This window comes from Rhinatrema bivittatum, chromosome 1 (genome assembly GCF_901001135.1).
Source record: "Rhinatrema bivittatum chromosome 1, aRhiBiv1.1, whole genome shotgun sequence".
In the NCBI taxonomy this organism is placed as follows: Eukaryota; Metazoa; Chordata; class Amphibia; order Gymnophiona; family Rhinatrematidae; genus Rhinatrema; species Rhinatrema bivittatum.
The window spans coordinates 838,928,179-838,947,212 of NC_042615.1; the positions used below are offsets into that span (position 1 = coordinate 838,928,179).

General features: G+C 45.8%; 1 protein-coding gene across 9 annotated transcripts in view; it reads right to left on the reverse strand.

The window, feature by feature from the left end:
• The window catches only part of LOC115079733 (NACHT, LRR and PYD domains-containing protein 3-like), a 123,132-nt gene that overhangs the window by 2,877 nt on the left and 101,221 nt on the right, over positions 1 to 19,034 (reverse strand). For 8 of the 9 annotated variants that reach the window (XM_029583543.1, XM_029583533.1, XM_029583595.1 and 5 more), the window contains 3 exons: positions 11,594 to 11,761; positions 7,669 to 7,755; positions 5,054 to 5,221 (listed from right to left, as the gene is read on the reverse strand). In XM_029583543.1, coding sequence (XP_029439403.1) covers positions 5,054 to 5,221; positions 7,669 to 7,755; positions 11,594 to 11,761 — 423 coding nt within the window. Of the gene's footprint in view, positions 1 to 5,053; positions 5,222 to 6,819; positions 6,939 to 7,668; positions 7,756 to 11,593; positions 11,762 to 19,034 lie in introns of those variants that run through there. The other variant, XM_029583550.1, reaches the window with a different exon arrangement.

Consider the following 19,034-nt stretch of genomic DNA (forward strand, 5'->3'; position numbering starts at 1 on the left):
CGGCGAGGGGCCGGTGCGCACGCCGGGAGAGCGGGCGTTAGTCCGCTCTCCCACGGACTTTACTGGATCGGGCTGTATGTTCACTACTCTACAAGAAGTGAATTGCTTGGAGTAAAGTTGGATTCATTATTGTCTATGGAGAAAGAGATCTCATTGGTGGTGAGCGATAGGGAGCCAGAGCAACTCCAACAAGAAAGGAGCAGCTGGTATATGATGGACTTCAGCGGTTGTACCTTTTACAACTTGCAACCTCCTAATCCCTTTCCCTGGTAATCCAAGGTAAAGTACGTTGCAGTAATCCAACTGCAACAGCACCAGAGCATGGTGCTGTTGAAGAGTTTTAGTTCTCTAACCCATTTCAGGGATTGAAATGGGTTAGAGAACTAACAAAGATTGAAATGGGTTAGAGAACTAAAACTGTTTTGGAGTTTGGAAAAGATGAGCCATGCTCTGGTGCTGTTGCAGTTGGATTACTGCAACGTACTTTACCTTGGATTACCAGGGTAAGGGATTAGGAGGTTGCAAGTTGTGCAAAGTGTGACAGCTGAAGTCCATCATATACCAGCTGCGCCTTTCTTGTTGGAGTTGCTCTGGCTCCCTATCGCTCAGCGATTTAAATTTAAAAGCTTAAAGTTTAGCATTTAAGGTACTGAAGGGGGCTGGCCCGCCGCATCTGAGAGGCTGAATCCAGTGATAGGGAACTGATTGAGTTGAGAACTAACCTGAAATCACAGCTTCAGTGCCATCAAACAAACCCATGCATTTGCAGCACAGAGCTTTCTCTACAGCAGTCTCTACACTGCAGAATGAATTACCAAAGTTTATTGGCAGAAGGATCTGTTTATTTATTTATTAGATTTTATATACTGCGGTTCCTGTATGAGATACAGATCGCCTCGGTTTACAGTAAACATTAACTTCGCTCATAGGCTGTACATAGAACAATAGAAAACAAGAACAGTAAAAACTTAGCTCGCAGGCCGTATAAATAACAGAGGAAAACAAGGGCTGGCACAAACTGGTGCAACGGATATAATTGGTTCAACTGCTTGGGAGAAATAATAGAGCTGGTATAATTAATATCTAGAGTGAGTGGAAATAAAGCGGGGGACAGGCATTGGAGATGGATGTGAAGTAAATAGATCAACTGTGAGACCAGTTTAAATTTCATAAGGGTTTGAAAACTTGGCTAACGAGTGGTGGGGATTAAGAGGTTGGACAGCCCAGTAGTGAGAGGTTATGTGATCAGGGGATAATTTGTGGGGAAGGCATAAACTTAAGCAGATATAGCGCTATGATAGGTGTCTTGTTTTTAAGTTTGGTTTAAGCTGTACGGCCATTGATGTGTATTGTATTATTTGCGTTTATTTGTACATCGCTTTAAGTGATTTTTCATGTGGAAACAGCAATTTATAAATTATTTTAAAATAAGTAAAAGTAGGGGCAGAGGAGAAGGACTGAGTAAAGAACGGACCCAGCGGCCTTCCAGGGGTGCAGGTAATTACTGGCCCCGACAGGGATCAGCTGGGACGTGAGGACATGCTGACATCAATTAACATCGACGCTGAGAGCTCTTTAAATTCCACCCCTTTTGCGGTGTGTAAGCCGCCGCCGGTGCGTCACCGAAGCCACACGCGCCAAAGGGGCGCGCGGCTTTGTTTTAAATTGTGGAGATCTTATCGGTGGACTTTACAATCAAGTAAGGTATTATTATTATTAACTTCTCAGAGATTTCCATAGACTATTAATCATTCCTTTCCCTCTAAAGCCCTATAAAGTTGGTTTTGATGCTGATGAATAAGTGTTGTTGACCAGTATTTGAGCCCTAACATTTGATTAAAATAATGCCACATACTGCCAGAAAATGATGAGCTAAAGAGAGATTAGACCCTGCTATCTCTCAGACAACTCAAGTTTTAGGGCCCATGGATGCCCATGTGCAACGGGGCAGTAAATCGGAGGGGTTGCAGTTGAAGGGAGTGGACGTAGGATTTCAAGCGTCCACACCTCCAGACCATTCAACAACATTGTCCCCGATTTACAGGGAACCACCTACGAATCCGGCACTCTTTAGAGCCCGAGAAATGCTGCCTGAAGTTCCACAAGCGGAAGGCGCGAATGTAACATCGAGGGCAGGGTCAGCAAGTCCCGGAGAATCTGGAGAGGGTAGGCTGATCATGATAAGCCCATCCGTAGAGGAAGATACTCAGACATTACAGGGGGAAAGTAGTGATGAGGAGATGTTTTGCTTAAAGAATTTAAACCCCCGGTATTGGCAAAACCTGAATTAATCACATTGGATACAATATGGGAAGCGACTGCTGGATTGACGATGTCTATGTCTACACAGATAAATCCTATTGTGGGGAAAGTCAACAAAATACAAGAGAGAGTATGCGACCTGGAAAAATTTAAAGAAGTAACAACTAAAGAAACTGAAAGAGTAAAGACGGACATTTCTAAGTGGAAACCACTTCAGGACTCAATAATAGCAGAGAAGAGAATTTTACAAATGAAAGTTGAAAATTTAGAAAATGTTAATAGGAGGAGGAATTTAAGATTTATTAACTTTCCAAAATTACCTCATATAACAGCAAAAGATATGTTAAAAAAAAATATGGTAGAAATACTGAAAGTATCTGAAGAAATGGTACCTCCAATAGTAAAAGCATACTACTTAATGCCATATAAAAAACAAGAAAATCTGGATTCTAACCAGGAAGGTAGATAAGCAATAGTACTCTATCCTTGGACTTATCACACATTTTAGAGACATCCAACACTGAACTGGTTCAGGCAGCGACATTGATAGTGTCGTTTGTCTTGGAGCCAGATAAAGATTGGACTTTAAGACTATTCTTTAAATATAGACATGAAGAGTTTTATAAATTGAAGGTTAGAATATATCCAGATGTGTCAAAAACAACACAGAAAAGAAGGCAACAATTTCTATTACTAAGACCTAAGGTAGTCCAGATTGGGGGGATATACCTATTAAAATACCCCTGTAAATGTTGCATAAAATATAAAGGAGTATCATATATTTTTTATTATCCATCTCAATTATCCTTCTTTTTAAGTGATAAAATTCCCGTGAAATAAGGTTAGGTCTGATTATCTACTTCTCTACATTAGGAATGGGCGCTCCCTAAATATTATAAAATACCGTTGCAGTTACTGCTCAACAACAATAATAATGTGTATTATAATTGTGTATGAAAAAAAAAAAAAACCAAAAAAGAAACCTCCAAACAGATAGCTCTCCAGCTTTTAAACTGCTTTTAAACAGCTTTTAAAACAACTTTTAAACTCTCCCTTGGAGTTAGTTGGCACAAAAAATCGGTTCAAACTACAAATTGGGGCATAAAGACTGTTTTTTAAAACAATTGACCAAAAGCAAAGGCAACAGTCCAGAAGTGACGTAATCTAACTGAATTGGGTGTGTCCCCGACCTTGGGCAAAGGTATTCGTAGAGGAGGGGAGCCATTGTGTTCCTGAGCACAAGTTGGAGGGGTTTTTCTCCTGGTGGACGTGTATATTACATTGTGAAATCTGCATTGTGGCTAAGTATATTTTTTGATTATTGCAAGGTTTTTGATTATTGCAAGGTTCTGTGATTATTCCTGTGTGTTTTAATTTTCTTAGTCTGTTTCATTTCTTTATAGTTATTACTATTACTGTAGAAAGTAATTACTATTACTGTAGAAAGGTTCTGTGATTATTCCTGTCTGTTTTTAATTTTCTTTATAGTCTGTGTTTCATTTCTTTATAGTAAGTTATTAATCTAGTAAGTTGATTTGCTGTTTGAATAAAGCTAGAAGGAAAAAAAAAAAAAACCAAAAAAGAAACCTCCAAACAGATAGCTCTCCAGCTTTTAAACTGCTTTTAAACAGCTTTTAAAACAGCTTTTAAACTCTCCCTTGGAGTTAGTTGGCACAAAAAAAATCGGTTCAAACTACAAATTGGGGCATAAAGACTGTTTTTTAAAACAATTGACCAAAGCAAAGGCAACAGTCCAGAAGTGCCCTGCTTTACCCAGCTTGTCCCAGGCTAAACTGTTTGACTTACCCCAAACCAAATGTGCCTGATACTTCACTTTCGATGCATATCCAGCATAGCTCTCTGCTTCAACGGCAGGGGAGAAGAAAAACTGATACTTCATGCATATCCAGCATAGCTCCCTGCTTCAACGGCAGGGGAGAAGATAAACAACCAATAAGGGCTGTATAACATAATCTGGGTAAAAACAAATAAGCATGGGTGTAGCTTGCTTATTGCGGCGGTTACTACCCCTACTACCTCTAACTAATCAAGCTAGATATTTCACTTGGATGCAGCTCCATCACCACTCTCTACATTAATGGTGGGGGTGGAAGGGAATTAGAACCAAGAGCTAAGAGAAACAGATAAGTATGAGAGAAAAAATGAGGGAAGCTTGCTGGGCAGACTGGATGGGCCATTTGGTCTTCTTCTGCCGTCATTTCTATGTTTCTATGTATGTTTATTTCCTCTCTTTTATGGAAATAGTAATTGATAAATCAGCATTTATTATTATTGTGGACTATTAGAAAAGATGGACCCCATCTCCCCTCCTACACCCCCCACCCCCTCCCCATCCCCCCTCCTCCCGTATAACTCTACACTATTGTATTTCCATGGCATTGCTGTATTTATGAATACATTGTACATAGTGATACTCTATATATATTTGTAAATTTTGCTCATAAGTTTTGTTTAATTATTTCCCTCCTCTTTTCCCCCTCCTCATTTGTTCTTATGTTAAATTCGTTATATCTGTTCGATGTAAACCGCCATCCCAGGCGCCTGTTTCAGTTACACTGTAAACCGATGTGATATCCCGGATGAACGTCGGTATATAAAAATTTTAAATAAATAAATAAATAAATGTATGATATAGAGTATATATTATGTATAAGATATTGGACTGGAAATTTATCATCTTCTTTTCTATTTGCAACAAGAATTTTCTTGTAAGAATTATTAAAAAGTTATAAATAAAAAAAAAAAAAAAGTAAAAGTAAAAATTACTCACGTTATCACCCTCAGACGGGAGCAGTTTCGGATCAGCGCAGTCAGGAGGGGCAGGGATTGGCTGCTGAAGGAGTTTTTGCACAGATCCAGGTATTTGAAGATCTGGTTGGAGCTGAGAGCGGTGCTGAGATCCTGGAGACAGCAATCGGTCAGATTATTTTCTCGCAGCCTGAGAAAAGAGACGGAAAGGGCTGGATATGAAAGTCATGAATACCTTGGAGCTTCTCTTCCAAAGCTGGTGAGCTTGTTAATAGTTCTGTATGTACCCTCCCCAGCTCACATCTGCTCAGGGCTAGGACAATCAGGGAATATCTGCCAGGACAAAACTTCCTCCGCCTCTTGTCCCCCCACTCTCTGCCCAATATCAAACAGATATTGGGCAGTGGCCAAAGCAAACGTGAAGGAAAGAATGCCTTTAAAGCATGGATGGAGAGCTCGCTAGATTAGGGATCACTGTAGCAAGAGATGGGGGAGAAGGTGCTCTTATATGGGGTCTAGAGGATGGGAGGAGAGAATGAGGAGATTGGGGGTCACTGCTCCTGAGGATGGGGAGAGGGGAGGGCTCTCTTCTTGTTTGGGGGTCACAGCTCCTGACCATGGGGGGAGAGAGGGGGCTCTCTGCTGGATTGAGGGTCACTGCTCCAGAGAATGGAGAGAGAGGGGGAGCTTTAGAGGATGGAAGTCAGTGCTCCTGAGAATGGGGAGAGAGGAGGGTGCTCTGCTCATTTTTGCTTAACTGCTTCTGAGGTTGGGGCGAAAATAGGTGCTCTACCAATTTGGAAATCACTGCTCATAAGCACAGGAATCAGGCCTAGATTTAGGGCAAATGATGCCCTGTGCGAAAAGTACCCCCTCCTGATGGCTCTCCCCAGTCTTCTCTTTAGTTACACCAGACCTGTCTTCAACCGTAGGTGCATGGGATTTGCAAAGCCACATGGCTCCTCTCTTCAGTTGTGACAGGATGGGATCTGCTCTGACCATTCTGAGCGGCTCTTCTGTCCCAAAAGTGTCAGGGTTCCCCTTGGCTGATGGCACCCCGGGCAACAGCCCAGTTCGCCCACCCCAAGAAACAGCTCTGATGAGAAGAGAGGAGGAAGCTCTGATGGCTTGGGGTCAGTGCTACTGAGGATGGGAGGAGAGAGGGAGGATTGCCTCTTGTTTTGGTGGTGGTGGTGGTAGGGAGGGGGGGTGTCACTGCTCTTGAGTATGGGAAGAGAAGAGGAGCTCCTCTAGTTTGGGGGTCACTGCTCCTCAGAACAGACAAAAATGTGGAGCTCTTCTGGTTTTGGAAGAATGAGAGTAAAAAAGTCTCAAAGGTCCTCATAAGAAGATAAGTTGGCATTCTGGGTCAGACCAAGGGTCCATCAAGCCCAGTATCCTGTTTCCAACAGAGGCCAATCCAAGTCACAAGTACCTGGCAGGATCCCCAAGGGGTAGAAAGATTGCAAGCTGTTATCGCGCAGTGATAAGTAGTGGCTGTTTCTTAAGTCTACCTGTGATCAGGAGATCCACGGTGAAGAAGCTTAACCATGACCCTAATGTCCTAAAAATTACTGCTCAATGTCAAACCTGAATAAAATCGTTGAGTACTACTCGGCAAATCTCCACAAGAGACAGTAATCTGTCCATGATGCTGCCTGAGCCCTCGAGGAATTCAGTCTAACCTGCGTCGGCAAAGGAATCTCGGCATCCACAAAGGTGGCTGGGATAACTTTCCTTAACCCAATGGCTAAACTTGGCACGCGTCGCCGGTTCAGCCCTGTTTACCTCCACCATGGAGTCCAACAGTCAATCAAACTTCCAGGCAGATTTAGTAACCTCCAAGTACCGCATTAGATGCCTCTTGACGTCCATGCAAAAGACTAAATTCACTCTCATCTCTATCCCTATGCAAAGTGGGCAGAGAAAGAGACCGATTCAAATGTAAGTCCAAAACCACTTTCGGCAAAAAGGAAGGCAAAGTCTGAAGCTGCACCGCCCCCAGAGTCTCACGCAGAACAGGCTCTTGTCTGCTCTCCCCCACCATCTGGATTACAAGCAGCGCTCTCTCCTTTTTAGTGCCAGCAGCCTGGTTCCCTCCTGGTAACGGTGCAGCTCATGATATTGGAATGGGCTTCCCTTTCCCCAAAACAACACCTTGCTCCTTGTACTCTAGTGTCCTGCTACCGAAATCTCTGCAGCTCGTCTCACTCAATAAAAAGCAATCAGTGTGTGACAGTGAAATTACAGGAGCAATTCATTATGGGGTAGATTTTTTAAAAAAGCGCGATCGCGTACTTTTGTTTGCGCCAAGACCCAACCCGGGGGCGGTTCTGGAGGGCGCGGCCACGCCCCCGGAACGCCCCGGCCCGAAACCATGCCCCCGGGCCCGCCCCCGAAACGCCGCGTCCTGCCCCCAAAATGTCACGTCGGTCGGCCCCGCCCCCGACACGCCCCCTTCGAAAAACCCCGGGACCTACGCACGTCCCGGGGCTCTGCGCGCGCTGGCGGCCTATGGAAAATAGGCCGCCGGCGCGCGAGCAGGGCTTTTAAAATCCGCCCCTATCTGACTATTACTAGTGCCTCACTACACCAGGAAAGCAGACAGGCCCCCGAGTGTGAGACACAATCACTCACCCGAGTCTCTGCAGCTTGCACGTGGGATTTCCGAGTGCCTCCGAAAACAGCCGCACCCCAGAATCTTCCAGCCTGTTCCTTCCTAGCCTGGCAAAGAGGGAAGAGAAGATTCATTAAAATAATCAACATCAGAGACATCTCCCAGTCTGATATATCCTCAGCCTGGCAGAGAGGGAAGGGTTATTATCACCCGCACTCTGAGACATCTCCCAGTCCGATATATCCTGAGTCTGGGAGAGAGGGAAGGGTTATTATCACCTACACTCTCAGAGACATCTCCCAGTCTGATATATCCTGAGCCTGGCAGAGAGGGAAGAGTTATTATCACCCACACTATCAGAGACATCTCCCACTCTGATATATCGTGAGCCTGGCAGAGAGGGAAGGGTTATTATCACCCACACTCTCAGAGACATCTCCCAGTCTGATATATCCTGAGCCTCGGAGAAAGGTCACTTCCAACACCCCCCCCCCCCCCCCAGCACAATGCACATCACCAACACAAGGACGAGAACATCTACAGGTCACTTCCAATACCCCCCCAGCACAATGCACATCACCAACACAAGGACGAGAACATCTACAGGTCACTTCCAATACCCCCCCCCCAGCACAATGCACATCACCAACACAAGGGCGAGAACATCTACAGGTCACTTCCAATACCCCCCCCCCCCCCAGCACAATGCACATCACCAACACAAGGACGAGAACATCTACAGGTCACTTCCAATACCCCCCCCAGCACAATGCACATCACCAACACAAGGACGAGAACATCTACAGGTCACGTCCAATACCCCCCCCCCAGCACAATGCAGAACATCTACAGGTCACTTCCAATACCCCCCCCCCCCAGCACAATGCACATCACCAACACAAGGACGAGAACATCTACAGGTCACTTCCAATACCCCCCCCAGCACAATGCACATCACCAACACAAGGACGAGAACATCTACAGGTCACTTCCAATACCCCCCCCAGCACAATGCACATCACCAACACAAGGACGAGAACATCTACAGGTCACTTCCAATCCCCCCCCCCAGCACAATGCACATCACCAACACAAGGACGAGAACATCTACAGGTCACTTCCAATCCCCCCCCCCCCCCCAGCACAATGCACATCACCAACACAAGGACGAGAATGTCTACAGGTCACTTCCAATACCCCCCCCCCAGCACAATGCACATCACCAACACAAGGACGAGAATGTCTACAGGTCACTTCCAATACCCCCCCCCTTCAGCACAATGCACATCACCAACACAAGGACGAGAACATCTACAGGTCACTTCCAATACCCCCCCCCCCCCTCAGCACAATGCACATCACCAACACAAGGACGAGAACATCTACAGGTCACTTCCAATACCCCCCCCCCCTCAGCACAATGCACATCACCAACACAAGGACGAGAACATCTACAGGTCACTTCCAATACCCCCCCCCTCAGCACAATGCACATCACCAACACAAGGACGAGAACATCTACAGGTCACTTCCAATACCCCCCCCCCCCCAGCACAATGCACATCACCAACACAAGGATGAGAACATCTACAGGTCACTTCCAATACCCCCCCCCCCAGCACAATGCACATCACCAACACAAGGACGAGAACATCTACAGGTCACTTCCAATACCCCCCCCCTCAGCACAATGCACATCACCAACACAAGGATGAGAACATCTACAGGTCACTTCCAATACCCCCCCCCCCCCAGCACAATGCACATCACCAACACAAGGACGAGAACATCTACAGGTCACTTCCAATACCCCCCCCAGCACAATGCACATCAGCAACACAAGGACAAGAACATCTACAGGTCACTTCCAATACCCCCCCCCCCAGCACAATGCACATCACCAACACAAGGACGGGATCATCTACAGGTCACTTCCAATACCCCCCCCCCCCCCCAGCACAATGCACATCACCAACACAAGGACGAGAAACATCTACAGGTCACTTCCAATACCTCCCCCCCCAGCACAATGCACATCACCAACACAAGGACAAGAACATCTACAGGTCACTTCCAATACCCCCCCCCCTCCAGGACAAGGCACATCACCAACACAAGGACGAGAACATCTACAGGTCACTTCCAATACCCCCCCCCCAGGACAAGGCACATCACCAACACGAGAACATCTACAGGTCACCTCCAATACCCCCCCCCCCCAGCACAATGCACATCACCAACACAAGGACAAGAACATCTACAGGTCACCTCCAATAACCCCAGGACAATGCACATCACCAACACAAGGACAAGAACATCTACAGGTCACTTCCAATAACCCCCCCCCCCCAGCACAATGCACATCACCAACACAAGGACGAGAACATCTACAGGTCACCTCCAATACCCCCCCCCCCTCCAGCACAATGCACATCACCAACACAAGGACGAGAACATCTACAGGTCACTTCCAATACCCCCCCCCCCCCCCCCAGCACAATGCACATCACCAACACAAGGACGGGAACATCTACAGGTCACCTCCAATACCCCCCCCCAGCACAATGCACATCACCAACACAAGGACGAGAACATCTACAGGTCACTTCCAATACCCCCCCCCCCCAGCACAATGCACATCACCAACACAAGGATGAGAACATCTACAGGTCACTTCCAATACCCCCCCCCCCCAGCACAATGCACATCACCAACACAAGGACGGGAACATCTACAGGTCACTTCCAATACCCCCCCCCCCCAGCACAATGCACATCACCAACACAAGGATGGGAACATCTACAGGTCACTTCCAATACCCCCCCCCCCCCCCAGCACAATGCACATCACCAACACAAGGACGGGAACATCTACAGGTCACCTCCAATACCCCCCCCCCCAGCACAATGCACATCACCAACACAAGGACAAGAACATCTACAGGTCACTTCCAATACCCCCCCCCCCCAGCACAATGCACATCACCAACACAAGGATGGGAACATCTACAGGTCACTTCCAATACCCCCCCCCCCCCAGCACAATGCACATCACCAACACAAGGACGAGAACGTGTACCTTTGGAAGTTTATTGAGTAGGGCAGCTGCAGTAATGAATCTATCCGGCTAACTTCAGGTCAGCTCTTTGACCTGAGCAGACTTAGCTGGCGACGTGATCCGGCTAACATTGAATACTGGAGTTAGGAAGATAACTTAGCTTTCTCTACTCCTCCTGCTTATGCAACTGAATGTCCCAACCTATCCAGCTAAATTCTAGCCACCTATCTATTTAAGCAGGGCACTGTGCTATGTTATATTCTTCTGGTTTATTAAGAGCTTCTTCTCTGGTTCCAGCGAATGCCATGGCTACTATGAAACCTTTGAAACATAACCGCCCCCTCTGCCCAGCACCCAGCGTAACTAAAATCTGCTGTAACATGCTTTCAACTTTCCGATTGGAAATGCCTGATATAAACAACTGATGATGTTGATGAATTATTCAGTTGCTACGTTTAGGGTTAATTATCCACTAATTGACTCTTATTGTGAAAATTAGACCACCTAATTTTAGTAGCAGTCTATATCTGAAACTATGTGATGGGGGAAGGGGGATTGCACACTGCTGATTGCTGCACAGAGCACAAGAATTGACTTTTGCAAGCTCTTCGACACAGAATAATTGTAGCCTTCTGTTTTCCTAAGCACACTTTATAGACACAGGATGGAGCTCCGGCATTTCTTCTGTAAGCAGTAAACACACATTTCCTCCAGCAAACTAATACTTGTAAGTCCGGTTCAACCATCAGCTGACGCTGCTTCTGCTCTCAGCGTTCCCTCTTCCTACAGCTTTCCACTGTTCTCTCAGGCTCTTTACCGTTCTCTGCAATGTCGCTCCGCAGGTGATCAGTTTTTTGTGAGTGTGCTGCCTGTAAAGCTGCTACTTACTGTAACTCTCGCAGGCTGGGAGAGGTCAGAATGAGCTGCACGAAGCTGGACACAGACTGAGCAGTGAAAGCGTTCTTGGAGAGGTCCAGCTTCAGGAGTGTGGCGTTGTGTCTGAGAGCAGCACAGAGATCCTCTGCACAGGCATCTGTCAGGCAGTTATCCCACAGACTGCGGAGAGGGAAAAGCGTAGACAGTAACTCACTATCTCTGCTGCACCCCCAGTCCATGCTCAACACCGTCACAGGGCTTATTTATTTAACAGCTTTTATATACCGTCATTAAGTTGGACCATCACAACAGTTTACATTTCAAACACTAACATAATAACATAATAAATATTAATAATCAGATAATAAAATACATAAAATAGGTACTCAAAAATAAAAGCCAAATAAAATTATATAAAAATCTCTAAAAGCATAAAACATCATTAATAGTATAAAATATACAATAAACACTAAAATGCTAATTAGAAAAAAAACAACAACCACTTTCACAGTGGTAAAAGCCTGTGTGTATAGCCAGGTTTTCAAATCCTTCTTAAACTGGCTGAGGTCATGTTGAAGTATGAATTTCAAAGGCATGGCATTCCAGAGTTTTGACCCCGCAAGCGAGATTGCTCTGTCTTTAAGCTGAGTTAGATGTGCTGTTTTTACTGATGGTATCAGTAATAGGCCTTTATTTGCTGATGGGGTGTGTGGAAACGAATTGTTGTATTGAGCCAGTCTGAATGCTCGTCATATACTAATTTGTGCAGTGTACTTTTATACTGTATTCGATATTTGATTGGAAGCCACTGTAGTTCCGCTAATATTGGTGTAATATGATCCTTTTTTCTGCCACTGGTTAATACTCTTGCTGCTGCTGCATTCTGTAAAATTTGTAGTGGTCTAATAGTACAAGATGGTAGGCCAAGTAGCAAAGAATTGCACTAATCAATACTTGCAAACATTAGGGACTGTAAAATAGTTCTGACATCATTTTTACTTAATGGACTTCCTCACCTGGATTTCTTGTTGTTAGGCTGGGAAGGGAGCAAAGATGAGATACAGCTTGTATTTCTCAGACTGAGAGTTCAGCCTAATCTTAGGGAAGGAGTGACGTGTATCGACATAGCCTGCATACCACAGATACCATAACTCTTCTATACTATATATATATATATATATATATATATATATATATATCTATATATATATAGTATATACTATACTCCCATAAGATTAGATGGGATTTAATTGTACCATATGCTGATTCATTGCATTGTTGATTTATATTTGCTTGTTCTCTCTAAATTGATTGTAAAGCCTGTTGCTAAATTATTGTTCATTGTAAACCGAGGTGATGTTTGAAACTTTCCGCGGTATATAAAAAACCTTTAAATAAATAAATAAATAAATACATACATACATACTACCTCACCATAAAAACAAATGAAGCTGCCATACTAAGTCAGATCAAGGGACCATCAAGCCCAGCATCCTGTTGCCAATAGAGGCCAATCCAGGCCACAAGAACCTGGCAATTACCCAAAAACTAAGTCTATTCCATGCTACTGATGCAATTAATAGCTGAGGCTATTCTCTAGCAAGTAAATTTGCAAATGGCTAAGCATGTAAAAACTGGGGTCTGTGTGCATGACCTAACCACGCGTGTAAACCCCGGTATGTGCAGAGGTGCCGGCCGAGGGAAAAGGAGCAGCCCGGGATAGCACCATTATCCGCTGTCCTAGGGATTTACCCAAGGCAAGTCTTGCCTAACAAATCTGCTTCACTTTTTTGAAGGAGTTAATAAACATGTGGATAAAGGTGAACCAGTAGATGTAGTGTATTTGGATTTTCAGAAGGCGTTTGACAAAGTTCCTCATGAGAGGCTTCTAGGAGCTACCACCCAAGAAAGAGATCTAGGTGTCATAGTGGATAACACATTGAAATCGTCAGTTCAGTGTGCTGCGGCAGTCAAAAAAGCAAACAGAATGTTAGGAATTATTAGGAAGGGAATGGTGAATAAAACGGAAAATGTCATAATGCCTCTGTATCGCTCCATGGTGAGACCGCACCTTGAATACTGTGTACAATTCTGGTCGCCGCATCTCAAAAAAGATATAATTGCGATGGAGAAGGTACAGAGAAGGGCAACCAAAATGATAAGGGGAATGGAACAACTCCCCTATGAGGAAAGACTAAAGAGGTTAGGACTTTTCAGCTTGGAGAAGAGACGACTGAGGGGGGATATGATAGAGGTGTTTAAAATCATGAGAGGTCTAGAACGGGTAGATGTGAATCGGTTATTTACTCTTTCGGATAGTAGAAAGACACGGGGGCACTCCATGAAGTTGGCATGGGGCACATTTAAAACTAATCGGAGAAAGTTCTTTTTTACTCAACGCACAATTAAACTCTGGAATTTGTTGCCAGAGGATGTGGTTAGTGCAGTTAGTATAGCTGTGTTTAAAAAAGGATTGGATAAGTTCTTGGAGGAGAAGTCCATTACCTGCTATTAAGTTCACTTAGAGAATAGCCACTGCCATTAGCAATGGTTACATGGAATAGACTTAGTGTTTGGGTACTTGCCAGGTTCTTATGGCCTGGATTGGCCACTGTTGGAAACAGGATGCTGGGCTTGATGGACCCTTGGTCTGACCCAGTATGGCATGTTCTTATGTTCTTAAGTCTGTGCTGGCAGCTGGCCGGCGTGCACAGATTGCTTGAGGAGCAGTAAGTAACAAAATAAAAAACTTAGGGAGAGGGGAAGAGGTAGGAAGGGTAGGGTTAGAGATAGGAAAGTTCCCTCCCAATCCTTAATTGGAGAGGAGTGGGAGGGAAGTGGGGAAGGCCTGATTGTGTCACTGCACGCAGGTTATAAAATCCCCCTCCCCCTCCGCGGGCTGCCCAGACATGCATACATGGATTTTAAAATCCGGCGCATGTCTGCACAGCCATCGGAGTTTATAACATGCGTGCACCCTCCCAAAGTTAAACTACTAAAACAGAGGACTCGGCAAATTATGATGCCAGTCATTAAGTATATAATGAGTTTTATTTAAACATAAATTTTATATATCAGTATTACATAAGGTCCACTATGTGCTATAAACATTACAAATTAAAACCAACAACGACGCATCAATCCACTTGTACCAATCATACCATCCCATACCATACATCCCAACCTATCACTAAAAATTAGTATACTACCAATTCTTTACCAGGCAGAATCACGCATCAGACGGAACCCCTGAATTGTTTTATTGCACCGGACCATTCTGAACAAATTACTTTCTATGTCCTCGACAAAGCCATTCATCCTGTGGTATTGGGCATACCTTGGCTGCAACGCCATAACCCCCAATTTGATTGGACTTCCTTACAGCTGATACAGTGGGGTCCCGAATGTTCTGGAACCTGTTTGAAGGACTCCGGTTCCGCTTCCAGTTATGTCTGCGCCTCGCTTTTGGGGGAATTACCCCCTTCATATAACCAATTTGCAGATGTATTCTCTAAGAAAGCGGCCGATGTCTTGCCGCCTCATCGGGCGTTCGACTGTGCTATCAAGTTGATTCCTGGTTCCACACCCCCGCGTGGGCGAGTCTACCCCTTGTCCGCTGCCGAAACTCGAGCCATGACTGAATATATTCGGGACAATCTGCAAAAAGGATTTATCCGGCGATCTACTTCGCCCGCGGGGGCTGGATTTTTTTTTTGTGGAAAAAAAAGATGGGACATTACGCCCTTGCATCGACTACAGAGGACTCAATGCTATTACTATCAAGGATCGGTATCCCTTGCCTCTTATTGCTGAATTATTTGATCGTCTGCAAGGAGCTCAAATCTTTTCTAAACTGGATCTACGTGGTGCATACAATTTGGTACGAATTCAAGAAGGGGGTGAGTGGAAGACTGCGTTCAACACCAGAGACGGACATTATGAGTACTTGGTAATGCCGTTTGATTTAACTAATGCACCTGCAGTTTTTCAGAATTTTATTAATGAAATCTTTAGGGATCTGTTATATACTTGCGTTGTGGTTTATCTTGATGATATTTTGATTTTTTCTAAGGACTTACTTACTCATTGTCAACACGTGCTACAAGTACTACAAAGACTCCGGGACCATCAGTTGTATGCTAAACTGGAAAAATGTATTTTTGAAACAGAGTCTTTGCCGTTCCTGGGATACATTATTTCTAAACGCGGTTTTCAAATGGACCCCACTAAACTAAAAAGTATACAAGAATGGACTCAACCGAAGGGGCTAAAGGCCTTGCAGAGATTCCTTGGTTTTGCAAATTACTACCGACATTTCATTAAGGACTTTTCCAAATTATCTGCACCCCTCACCGCACTCACACGTAAAGGAGCTAATATCGCCACTTGGCCCACTGCTGCCGAAGAAGCATTTCAGGCCCTTAAAGACTCCTTTTTACGACAGCCCTGTCTTCGCCATCCGGACCCAAGCCGCTCATTCACAGTTGAAGTTGATGCATCCACCGAAGGTGTAGGAGCGGTATTAAGCCAGACCGATGTCAAGGGTACGTCTCACCCCTGTTCCTATTTTTCAAGGAAGTTCTCTTCCGCTGAACGCAACTATGCTATTGGCGACAAAGAATTATTAGCCATTAAACTCGCATTGGAAGAATGGCGACAGTGGCTGGAGGGGGCCCAGCACAAAATCACTATCTTCACTGATCATAAGAATCTGATTTACCTACAAGCCCAATGACTTAACCCACGGCAAGCCCGCTGGGCATTATTTTTTTCCTGTTTTGATTTTGAGCTCTGGTATCGACCTGCCAGTAAGAATGTCAAAGCAGATGCACTATCCCGGTCCTTTGTCTGCGAGGATGGAGAAGAGGTGTTGCAGACCATCATTGATCCAGCCCGTATCATTCTGGCAGCTACTGTTCCGGTTCCGATGGGGAAGACGGTGGTTCCCAGCCGACTCCGCAACAGGGTATTGAAATGGGGACATGATTCCCAATTCGCTGGACATCCTGGACGCAAGAGGACACGGGACCTCCTTCAGCGCTTCTATTGGTGGCCAGGGATGTACAAAGATATTCGGGCATATGTGGACTCTTGTCCCATTTGTGCCCAACATAAGACTCCAGTGGGACGGCCGTGGGGAAGTTTACAACCATTGCCGGCACCGACCAAACCTTGGACGCATATCTCCACCGACTTCGTGGTTGATTTACCTGCCTCTGAAGGACACAGTTATTTGGGTAGTGATTGATCGCTTCTCTAAAATGGCTCATTTTACACCCCTGCCCGCCCTTCCCTCTGCTCCTCGTTTGGCTCAACTTTTTATGTCACATATATTCCGACTTCATGGCCTGCCTTCACACATTTCCTCCAATCGAGGTTCCCAGTTCACTGCCCGATACTGGCGGAATCTCTGTGCCAAATTTCAAATTTCATTAGATTTCATGCCCGCCTTTCATCTGCAAGCCAATGGTCAAGTAGAACGGACTAATCGTACTCTCAAGCAGTTTCTGCGTTCGTATGTTAATGCTAGACAGGATGACTGGGCAGCATTGTTGCCCTGGGCGGAGTTTTCCCATAACTACCACAAGTGTACCTCAACCGGATCCTCCCCGTTTCAAGTTGTGTTTAGCTACCAACCTACACCACCGGTGCCCCTACCTCTGGCGGTGCCCTCTCCGGCGGCTCAACTTACTGCCACTCAGTTCCAGCGGTTATGGGTGCACACTCGACGCATGCTCCGTAAAGCGGCTCTTACGGCTAAGAGGTTCGCTGATAGACATCGGAGACCTGCACCTCAATTTCATCCGGGTGATAAGGTGTGGCTGAGCACCAGAAACATTCGTTTGAGGGTCCCTTCGATGAGATTGGCTCCCCGGTATATCGGTCCTTTTCCAGTGACTAAGCAGATCGGTCCTGTAACTTATCAACTACGCCTACCCACCTCCCTTCGCGTACACAACGTTTTCCATGTCTCTTTGTTGAAACCACTGCTCCTCAACTGGCCATCTCGGAAGGCTCCTGTCTCTTCGCACGTTCAGCTGGAGGAAGACCCGACATATCAAGTCCAAGAGGTTCTCGATGTTCAGAGACGGGGCCGTAGATGGGAATATCTCTTGGCGTGGGAAGGTTTTGGGCCTGAGGAGAACTCCTGGGAGCCCGCTACTAATATTCTGGACAAGGATCTTCTCAAGATTTTTCACACCAACCATCCAGAAAAACCCAAGCCTTCTAGGGGGAGGCCTAAAGGAGGGGGTACTGTTATAGATTAAATGTTTAAATGTATTAGACTAAGGAATTTTACTTCCTGCTCATTCTGTTTCATTGTAAACCGGTTTGATATGCATTTTATGCAGGAAAATCGGTATAAAAAAACTTAAAATAAATAAATAAATAAATAGATGCCGGCCGTGGCAAGCCGCGAACAGCACTTACCACCATCCCCAGGGGCTGGTCGGACCGCCGGCACTAGGCGGGTCTCCTGGGCTCCTCAGCGGCAGCTATCACTGCAGATTCAAGATGGCCGCGGCGTTTCGCCCCGCCCCAAGACTTCTGCTAGGGCTGCGTGGGTGGCTCTGGCCCTAAATTTAAAGGAACACTCACAGGATGTGAGCTGGTTCCTTCCTGCGGTTCCCTATTGGCTGGGGACTATTTAAGCAAGGTCTGGACCTCCAGACCTTGCCTTGACTTCTTGGCTCCTGCGTTTGTTCTGTTCCTGGTTCCTGTTTGTCTTCCTGAGTTGATTCCTGGTCCGGCTGACATCCCCTCTGGTTCCATGATCCCTGGCTTGGCGACGTACCTTCTCTGGCTCTCGACCCCTGGACTGGCTGCGGACTTCTCTGGCTCTCGACCCTTGGACTGGCTGCGGACTTCTCTGGCTCTTGACCCCTGGACTGGCTGTGGATCTCTCTGGCTCACGACTACTGGATTGGACTTCTTTAAGAGATCCGCGGGGTTTGCTCCTCGACCCGCTGGAGGCGCCAGCATCTGGATTAAACAACCAGTAGCAACCTTCTCATGGGGGTAACTTGCTGGTGTGGCGGGTACTACCCTTAACCAATAAGCCTTGTCATGGGGGTAACTTGCTGGTGTGGCGGGTACTACCCTTAACCAATAAGCCTTGTCATGGGGGTAACTTGCTGGAGCGGCGGGTACTACCCTTAACCAATAAGCCTTCTCATGGGGGTAACTTGCTGGTGTGGCGGATACTACCCTTAACCAATAAGCCTTCTCATGGGGGTATCTTGCTGGCGTGGCGGATACTACCCTTAACCAATAAGCCTTCTCATGGGGGTAACTTGCTGGTGTGGCGGATACTACCCTTAACCAATAAGCCTTCTCATGGGGGTAACTTGCTGGTGTGGCGGATACTAACCTTAACCAATAAGCCTTCTCATGGGAGTAACTTGCTGGTGTGGCGGATACTACCCTTAACCAATAAGCCTTCTCAGGGGGT